Raw genomic sequence first — 9,917 nt, forward strand, 5'->3', positions numbered from 1 at the left:
GCCTGGAGCTTGACTCTATCGACAGCACCTTCAGTTTAAAGCCAGAACAACCAAGCATGTTTTTCTCTCCAAACACTATCTTTGTTCCTCAAACACTATCAAGGGGACACAGAAAGAAATGGTTGGTTAAATTTTCCCAAATCAGATGGTACGTACTCAAGGCCTCGTCCTCTGCCACGTGACACTCACGGACGTGTCCTCTCTGGTGCCCCCTCAGGTTTTGACCAGCTGACCCAGACTTGGCCAACAGCCCCGTGGTCCCTTATGGCCAGCCCACTCTCCTGGCTGAGCAGGAAGATGTCTCTCTTCAAGGTGTGTAAATGGATGGGACTCGATTGCTTCCGCTCGCTGCTGGGCTCCTTGCCTAACATGCGCCGGAAGAGACAAATCGACCAGCTGCAGGAGGAAATGGCTTTTCTGGAAGAGATAGGAGTTTTCCGTGGGAAAATAGAAGACTTCAGGGCAGCGATGTGGCATTTCCGAGGCAAGATCCGTGCCTTCCAGGACCAGGTCTTGAGCTCCTGGGAAGAAGACAGACCTTTCTGGGAAGAGGAGGAAGCCTTCTGGGAGGAGGAGGAAGCCTTCTGGGAAATAGAAAAGTCTTTCCGGGAAGAGGAGGAAGCCTTTTGGGAAAAGCACTGTCTCTTCTGGAAGGAGGACAAGGCCTTGCAGGAAACAGACCTGTACCTTCTTCAGGAGGACAAGGCGCTCTGGGAAGAAGGGAAGGCTCTGTGGGTCGAGGAGCGTGCTCTTCTGGAGGAGGAGAAGGCCCTGTGGGGGGACAACAAGTCCCTCTCGGGGGAAGAGATGGCCCTAGGGGAGGAGGAGAACGTGTTCTGGGCAGACGGGGACGGCCACGCTGTTGAGGAGCAGGTGGGTGAGAATGGGCACCATGATGCGCAGAGGGGCCCGCAGTGGCCCGCCTTCTCCCGGAGCCGGGCCTGAGCACAGGAGACGAGGGCCACAGGGCCAGACTCTGCGAGATTGGGGTTCGAGTCTGGGGTGACCCCACAGGCCGGAGTAAATAGGCACTTGTTGGTCTCCTTGCTCTAAAAGATCTAATAAAGTCCTCAGGAGAGATTTGGAAGACCAACTCCTTCAAGAGAGGCCGGGTCCCCCCTTCCCGGGTTTTGCGATTCTCGGAGGCCGCAGTCCCATCCCCCAGGTGTACTGCTGGCCAGGGGCTCGGGCCGGGAAGCTCTCCGGGAGCCTGGCGAATATGGGTGGGGGCGACAGACTGTGGCTCTCCTTCAAGTCGGAATGGGGGAGGGCGAGCGGAAGCAGAGGCTCAGATGTCCCTGAGACACAGGGACATAGGGGCTGAGACCACGGCACCCCCGTCACTCCGTGTCTCCTCCACTCGGAGCAGTCCAGGAGGCCAGGAGCGGCCGACAGCTTTCTAGAAAAGCCCACCGTACTGCGAACAATCCACTGAGACCTCATCCGCACCTGGAAGGCCGTTTAGGACACACAGGCTGAGTCCTCGAATGGCCCACCTGCCCACAGTGCCCGGTTTCCCCTCACTGCCCCAACTGCCCTCCAAGTGCAGTGTGAGGAGGGGCACGGCTCAGGGCTCAGGCACATCCTTGGGAGCACTTCCCTTCCCTGAGGGCGGAGTCACAGTGGGCCGTGCAGGACGCTCAGCTGGGCGCTGTCCCTGCCCCAGACATTCCCGTTCACACACATCTCATGGTGCCTGTGTTTCTGCATCATCGATGCCTGCTTTTGAGTTTCCCTCCTTCCAGTCATTTAAAATCAAAATGGCCCAGGAAGGCAACACATTAAAGGAAGGTACATGAGTGTACCTTGAATTGGTCTTCATGGGCATGAGTACAAGGTGGGTGGTGAGAAATGCCAGGGCTCATGTCTCGTGCTTGCCCCCTTCTGAGGCCCGGTCCTCGTTAACTCATTGACTTACCTCACCTCTGGGCACGCCTTACTGCCTGACAAGCACGTTCATGCTCTCCAGCTCACGTAACCTGCACCACAGCCCTGTGGGTGGACAGGGAAGGCACATGCGCCCACTGTGCAGATGAGGAAACAGACGCAAAGTGACTGCGTAAGTAGCAAAGGGAAGGGCCAGGACTGGAACCCGCATGGTCTGGGTCCTGGGTCATGGGACGTGGCTTTAGGGTAGCTCAGGCAAACATGTCCGAACTGGATGAACCTTAAAGCACTTTGGATGTCATGGTGGTTCGGGGCAGCAGAAGAAAGCTGGGGAGGGGAGAAAGGACAAGGTCCCTCCAGGTGTGCGGAGCAAACACTCCGGGTCACAGGGGCTGGCAGGTCTCTGTGCCCGGGCAGTGCACTGGAGAGGCAGGGGTTCTGTGGCAGGGCCTCTGAGTCCCAGGAGCTGGGCAGCAGCCGCCGCAGCAGCTTGCTCCGTCACCACACTCCTGCCTTGTCGCCTCAGCTTCCTCAGCTTCCAGTGGGCTGCTTTTGTTTTTTAAAATATTCTATTTATTTACTTTGAGAGAAAAGGAGGGAGAGAAACATCAATGTGTGGTTGCCTGTTGTGTGTCCCCTACTGGGAACCTGGCCCATGGCCCAGGCATGTGCCCTGACTGGGAATTGAACTGGCAACCCTTACGTTTGCAGGCCTCTGTGTTCAATCCACTGAGCTACACCAGCCAGGGCTGGCTGGCTTCCAGTGGATTCTGGGCAAAGTCAGCTTCTGTGGGAACAAGAAGCTGGTGCAGAGAATCCAATTTCTGGGGGAGACGGTGGGGGCCCTCGCTCAAGGAGACCCATCGCATGGGTGGCCTGCAAGGTGGCAGGAACCCCAGGGGGCAGGGAGCTGCAGATTTGGCTATCTCCAGTGATGTCGCCCCAAACAAAAGCAAATGGGAGATTGTTGGTCTTCAAACCAAAAGAAGTAAAGCAGGTGGAGGCAGGCAGTGGGGCTGCCAGATGGGAGCGCAGCTTCTAACCTCTGAGCCGTGGTCACTGCTGTTAGTGCGGACAGAGGCAGGCCTCTCCCCAGCCTCCGGCAGCGAGGCTGAGCTCCCCCGAGGTTTCCTGGGCGGTCTGTGGCTTCAGGTACAGGCAGACTTCTAGGAACTGCTCCTCTCCTCTGCTTTGACCTCCTGGCGGGGGGTGGGGTGCTGGGTGGTGGTGGTGGGGTCTCCCTGTGCTGTCTCAGGGTCCTGCTCACTGAGCTGAGCTCCAGGTTCATCTTCATCCCCAGACCACAGTGCAGACACTGGCAGATGAAGGGTGCCAAGCAGAGCGTCTGCAGCTGTGCCTGGTACCTCACCACCAAGCTCGCCCTGAGCAGTTGTCACCTTCCCCCAAAGCAGGAGCCCACCGGAAGCTCCGACCTGAACCTGCCAGAAAAGGAGCGATAGCACTTCAGAAATGCAGTGGGTGGTCCTGGGAAGTGGGAGCTACCCGTGGGGATGTCACCCACACCTGCGGGCTGTGAGTCTCAGACCCACTGCGCATGCTTGTTGGAAAGGTGAGTCCCAGGCTCCGCCCACGGAGCCTGAATCTCTGGGACCAGGATGCCACACCTGCACTTTTAACATGTTTTCTGGATCATTCTGAGGCAAACTACATTCTGGAAACCAGTTATATGTAGTAGAAAGAGCACTGGGACAGAAGCCACAGGTCCCAATTCGGTCTCGAGCCTGCTGTGTGTGGGTGAGAGGGCGCACGCGCAGGTTGAGCCGCCGTCCGCAGCTGCAGAACTATCAGACGTCCGGACTAAAGCAGAGTCTGCCTGGCGAGTGTCAGCAACTTGGTTGGAAATGCGGAGCTTCTCCTGAGACGTCAGGGTGGGGAAGGAACAGTTCAAGGTCCTCTGTCCTTTCTCTGCAGCCCAGGCGCACGCAGCCCACCTGCGTGCAGAGGGCGGTGTCCTCCCAATCAGAGCACCCGCCGTCTGTTTGCTGGACACTCGGGTGAAGGGGAGCCTGGGTGTGGAAGAGGTAGCCCCTGAAGTGACCCCACAAGGTCCTTGCTAACCCACTGCCCCCTGAATGTCCTCTCAGAAGCCCGGGCCCACCTCCAGGGGACAGTTACACTCAAGAGTGCCAGAGATCCAAACTTCAAGTAAGAAAAAAGAGATTCAACTGGTAAAAGTTTGCTATGGATCACAGACCAATGACACACTGAAAAACCCTGCTCTAGTTAACCGGGACTTTGCCAGAACTTTCTGGACCCATCTGTACATTCCCTGAGAGGCAGTGAGTGCCTGGAGGTACCGAGGTGAGCTCTGTGTTCTTCCAAGGGTGAGTGTGCCTAGCTCTCCTCTTTGGGATTTGGCACATAGTTTACCATTTAACTCAGACCCAGAAGAGCAAAGGGTCCTGCGTAACTCCTCACTGTTCCTAGTCCTGGAAGCAGCGTGAGAACGTGAATAGACTTAGCTTGGGGGCAAACAGGTGGTCCTCGGTGCCAGGAGCGCCTCATCGCCCACCAGAGGGTGACTCTGTGTCTTTTAGGGCGGCACTAACAAACCACCACAGGTGTGGTGGCTTAAAGCAACAGAAACTGACTCTCGCCCGCTCTGGGGACCAGATGTGTGAAATCGAGGTGTTGTCGGGGTCAGGTGCTGGCAGCCCTGGAGGCCAGTCCCTCCCAGGATTCTCTCAGCTGCTGTTGGCTGCTGGCCATCTTCGCCATGTAGATGCACCATTCCAACCACTGCAAAATATTTCTAATAAGACACATACGATCTGAAACAACCAAGGAGCAAAGGGAAGCAGTTGGCTTTTACCTGTGGCATTTTGAAATTTGCCATGAGGTTTCCCCCCCTTCTTCTTCATTGCATTGGCACCCAAGATACACTGCAATCCTGTGCTCACGGGTGTTGTTCACGATAGCCAAGAATTGGAAGGGGGGCCTCCTAAAGGGGCAATTCAACAGAATGGATCTCCTAGAACAATTATAATGATATCGTCTGCCCGCTCTCCTTGCCAGCGATGGTGTGTGCTTAGGGAGCTGTTCTGTGGTGGGCAGGGCCTGCATCTCCCTCTCTCCCTGGGTTTACAGCTACATTGCAGGGCAGCTGAAAATAACCCAGACCCAGGCCAGGCTGTGCCCAGGCATGGAAGCCTACAGTCCTGGTGGCAGATGCGAGGCAGGCCCACCCCGTGTCTGCAGCCATTCCGTGCAGGGCCCTGGACATCCAGGAAACACAGCCTGGCCCCAGCGGCTGGCATTTTCTCCTGGAAAATGCATGGGACAAACATCTGAAGTCTCGGGGAAAGAATAGTGCGGCATGTGCTCAAGACAACAAGCAGCCCTGGCTGGGGAGACTCAGTGGATGGAGTGCTGGCCTGAGAACCGAAGAGTCGCAGGTTCAATTCCCAGTCAGGGCACCTGCCTGGGTTGCTGGCCAAGTCCCCAGTAGGGGGTGCTCAAGAGGCAACCACACATGGATGTTTCTTTCCCTCTTTTTCTCCCTCCGTTCCTTTCTCTCTAAAAATAAATAAGATCTTAAAAAGTAAACAAAGACAACAAGTAAAATCACAACAGTGTGTTATCACCAGGTGGGCTCTGGTTTCCAGCACTCTTTACGCTTGTTCAACTCCCACTGTTCCCCAGCGTCTTTCAAACAGTATTTTCTAGTTGAAAGCACTCCATTGCCTGACAATCCCGGAACTGCCCGGGAGTCTTCAGTACATGCTCCCCACGGGAGGAACATCACGTCGGGGTCATTAACGATAACTTGCTTCTGGAAGTGGCCAGCGTGCACCGGGCACCGTGCTAGGCATGCATGCCCATAGCTCCTCGTGGCCAGTGGAGGGGGAGCTCCTGCCTCCTGCACTGACTTGGAAGCCCAGGGAGGCAGTGTGCCACTCCTCCGGGGGTACAGCCTGGCTCTGAAGGAGGCCTGCCCATCTCTGGGGCTGGCCGCGGTTAGCCTCTCCACCACCGTGCGGGCTTGGCTGGGGCGGCCTCCCGGGAACTCGGGGTGGGCTGCGGCGGGGCATCAGGCTCTAGGACAATGGGGAAAGTCCAGAACCGGAGTCCAGCCCGGTGCACAGCAACCGGACAAACACTGCTCCTTGGAAAGCAATACACGCAGTCCATTAGGTCTTAGAAGCCGACCCATAGAGTAGGTGCTTCCTGCAGCCCAGCCAAGGGATGGACAAAGACGGTTTTTACCCGTCGGGACAGAAAGGCCGTGGGTTTGTTTGCCCCCCGGCCACCTGCCTAGAATGCAGCTGCCAGCAGCAGCAGCTAACACCCGCTGAATGCTCAGGATGTGCTTCCCCGGGGACCTTTTCTATTCTCACCACCACCCTGCGACGTGGAAACTGTGATCATCCCCATCTCGTCCACATAGCAAAGCTGAGGCCTGGGATCACGCTTTGCTATTTTTTTGACATTGTGACCAGACCTAAAGGAGATGGAACAGCATGTTCATGCCCCTTCGGGGTGGCCTGAAACCATCGGCCACCTTGACCTTGTGTGGGGGTTTCCTGTGGACTGCCTCCTCCTTCCTCGGATCTCAGGACAGTACAGAGGGCAACACTCCTCAGCAAATGGATGAGACAATGAGCGGTCGGAGCTGGTGAACACTGGCCAGGGGCCAGCACTGTGCTGGACACTGGGGGACAGCGGTCTGCCCAGGGAGTGGGCTGGGGGCCTTGAGCCCAAGCAAACACAGGAGTCTTAGAACTACAAACTTAGCACTGGGAGCCCTTAAACATCTTTTTTGTTTAATGTTTAAGCTTTAAAAAAAAATCTAAACCTGCCAGAAGGCACGGTGAAGCTCAGGCACAGGTGATAATAAAGGAAACTCACAGTGGAGCCGTCCCAACGGTGTGTCTGCTCAGCTGAACGGGAACTGGCAGTTCCGAGCCCTGGGCCGCCAGCACCCGCGTAGACGTGTGGCAGCACGAGGCACCCAGGCCACGCCCGCCCTGGGNTGTTCATGCCCCTTAGGGGTGGCCTGAAACCATCGGCCACCTTGACCTTGTGTGGGGGTTTCCTGCGGACTGCCCCCTCCTTCCTCGGATCTCAGGACAGTACAGAGGGCAACACTCCTCAGCAAATGGATGAGACAATGAGCGGTCAGAGCTGGTGAACACTGGCCAGGGGCCAGCACTGTGCTGGACACTGGGGGACAGCGGTCTGCCCAGGGAGTGGGCTGGGGGCCTTGAGCCCAAGCAAACACAAGAGTCTTAGAACTACAAACTTAGCACTGGGAGCCCTTAAACATCTTTTTTGTTTAATGTTTAAGCTTTAAAAAAAAATCTAAACCTGCCAGAAGGCACGGTGAAGCTCAGGCACAGGTGATAATAAAGGAAACTCACAGTGGAGCCGTCCCAACGGTGTGTCTGCTCAGCTGAACGGGAACTGGCAGTTCCGAGCCCTGGGCCGCCAGCACCCGCGTAGACGTGTGGCAGCACGAGGCACCCAGGCCACGCCCGCCCTGGGTTCTGTTCTGACCGGTCCATCCACGTTTCCACCTCGATGACGTCTATGTGGGTTTCCAGATGCGTCAAAACCATCAAGAGAATTTGGGCTCTGGCTGCAGACTAGGAGGTTGTTTGTTCAGAGAGACCCCTGGTGGCCCTGGAGACAAACCACACTGTCCTGCCACAGGACACCAGACGAGCCCCGGGCTCAGCACCAAGGGTGCCCAGGGAGCCCAGCTGCTTCGGCTCATGCAAGCACCCAGTGTCTCCTTTGTAGAGAGGAGGGTGGCCCTGGTGGGGGCACTATGGAGTGGGCTTTGTGGCCAGAATCCGGCGGGCTTTAACACTGGTCCGGCTCTGGTCCTGGGCAGGTCCCTTTGCTCCCCTCAGGTTGGTTCTCCCCTCTGTGGGGAGGGGACAGTGATGTATGTAACTCTTAGCGCCACTGAGGACCGGCCCGCGGTGCTTGAACTTTGGCTGCTGCCTGCCCGACTCAGAACTGGGTGCCCACCATGCCCACCCGGCACCCACTGCAGACCCTCACAAGCGGCTGCAATTTGGTTGGGGAGCTGGGTCCCTGTGGGTGGGCTGGCTTTGCTCCCTGCGTCCTGATAGGATCCACCTGCAAAGGACACCCCCACCCCCACCCTCCAAATCATGTTCATGCCGTTTCCTCTTGGGGGCCAGGCCTTAGGTCCCCTTTCTCTATTTCTGCATGCTTAGTGTTTGCTATAAGCAATTTTTTCTATTAAGAAAAAAAATAACTATTTCCTTTTCTGAGGAAAAAAGGTTACACTTCCTTCAATTCTAGTTTCCCTCTTAGCCCCGGGATGGTTTTGCATCTGTGTTCACCCTGTGGAGCAGAATAAAGGAGACTCTGGGGCTGGGTGGCGTTATTTCACGTGCTCACAGCCTTGCCTCCCGCTGCAGCCGCCGTCCCCTTCACACGAGGCGCAGGAGCAGACAAGTAGACGTCCGCCTCTGGGACAAACCCAAACAACGGCGCCCCCACAGTCTGCAAATTGCAGAAAGTCGTGACTTAGCTTCCACAGCTCCGCCGTCTTCCACAGGGCTCCGTCAGGGAGCAACCTGAAAGCCCGAGTCTGCACGGATGGTTGCTCTGGGCGTGTCTTTGCACAACCACTCCTTACTCTGTTTTCAGCAAACGGTTAAGAAAAAGTTGTACGCAAACAATAAGGAAAGTTTTATATGCATTAGGGAATTTATTGAAATACTGACATGAATTTTTCCAAGCAAAAACCAGCCTTCTGCAATTCAAATAAGCTTTCTCTAATTAACCTCTGATTTTGCGATGCTGTAGTTTATTAAAATAAAGGTCACTTTTATTGATCTTGGCTTAGTAAACCAGCAGAAAAATTTAGGGATTTAACATTTTTTCTGACATGTCAATTTCCAATGGTCACTTGAAAAATACTAGAATTATTACATCCCCTTATTTCTGTATGAAGGTCTTAAAGTCTGGAAACTTGTCGGGAATAGACAGATGTTATGATTTATTCTGCTGCATGAAGAATCAAAGAAATGTGCTCAAGTTTTAGCAAGTATTTATCTTCCAAGGTAATCCAGTACCCTTCTAGGGTGGTATCAACCCCTCCTTTCCACCACAAGACACGCCTACAGCCTGAAATCCCCACACCTGGCACCCAGCAGCAAGGCATGGTGGGTGCCTGGTGTGTGTGCAGGCATCCGTGAGGACGGACGGGGCGTGCTGAGGGCCCCATGGTGTGCGTGCGGCGCGTGGTGCAAACCGGTGATCGACTCCAGCACGCGGTGCACTGGAGCCCCCAGACGGTCAGCCGCCTCATCCCCAGATGGTCAGCCGCCTCAGGGATTCTACCAGGCAGCGCCGGTGTCAGCATGCGAGAGAGGGGCCCACCTCGCACTCTGGTAAAGGACGATGTCACCAATGTGCCCGTGGAACTTGCCATTAGACCAGGTTCTAAAGTGACACAGTCTGTGCCAGGGAAGCCCTCATCATGTCCATCCGTCCTTCCGGGACCAGGCCCCAGGTCCCAGTTGGCGGTAATGGTCCCCATGTAGGCCCATTATCGATGGCACCTCCTTCTGTTCTCAAGCCCCCTGGTTTGGATAATAAAGACCCTGCCCCCACCCCTCCCTGGCCCCCCAAGATGCCCAGAGCCTTCCTTCCCAGAGGAGCCCGTGGGTCCAGACTTTTCTACTGTTTCCCCACCCTATCCTTCAGGGCCAAGGAGGCCAGCACACAACCACCTGGATTAACACGCATGCATCTGAGAATGGCCTTTTGTGAACAACCCCCTCGACCAGAGGGTGCATCGCCAGGGTAACTGGGGCCGTGTGCCCAGGGGGACATATGCCCCAACAAGGGCGACCCTTCAGAGGGCTCCCCACACACCAGTGGGGCAGGCATTGGGGAGAGGGGCTCACCCAGTTGGCCATGGCCAAGACCCCCCCAACAAGGGCACTAGAGCACAGCCAGCCCCTCAAGGTTCTCCCCTAAAGTGGCCCTGCTCACTCAGGGCCAGTCAAAAGCAGGGAGGTTAC

The 9,917-nt window shown here is 56.1% G+C and overlaps 1 protein-coding gene across 1 annotated transcript; it reads left to right on the forward strand.

The window, feature by feature from the left end:
• Positions 1-264: 264 nt before the first annotated feature.
• CCDC70 (coiled-coil domain containing 70) lies at positions 265-1,109 on the forward strand. Its single transcript, XM_037057372.1, has one exon. It carries the CDS (start codon positions 265-267, stop codon positions 943-945), a length of 681 nt encoding a protein of 226 aa, XP_036913267.1. The 3' UTR covers positions 946-1,109.
• Positions 1,110-9,917: the final 8,808 nt, after the last annotated feature.

The sequence above is a fragment of the Sturnira hondurensis genome, unplaced genomic scaffold, assembly GCF_014824575.4.
Source record: "Sturnira hondurensis isolate 20B ecotype Veracruz unplaced genomic scaffold, ASM1482457v3 Scaffold0009719, whole genome shotgun sequence".
In the NCBI taxonomy this organism is placed as follows: domain Eukaryota; kingdom Metazoa; phylum Chordata; class Mammalia; order Chiroptera; family Phyllostomidae; genus Sturnira; species Sturnira hondurensis.

Coding starts and splice junctions, on each gene's coding strand:
- CCDC70 (XM_037057372.1), top strand. CDS start 265: ATGGCCAGCCCACTCTCCTGGCTGAGCAGGAAGATGTCTCTCTTCAAG.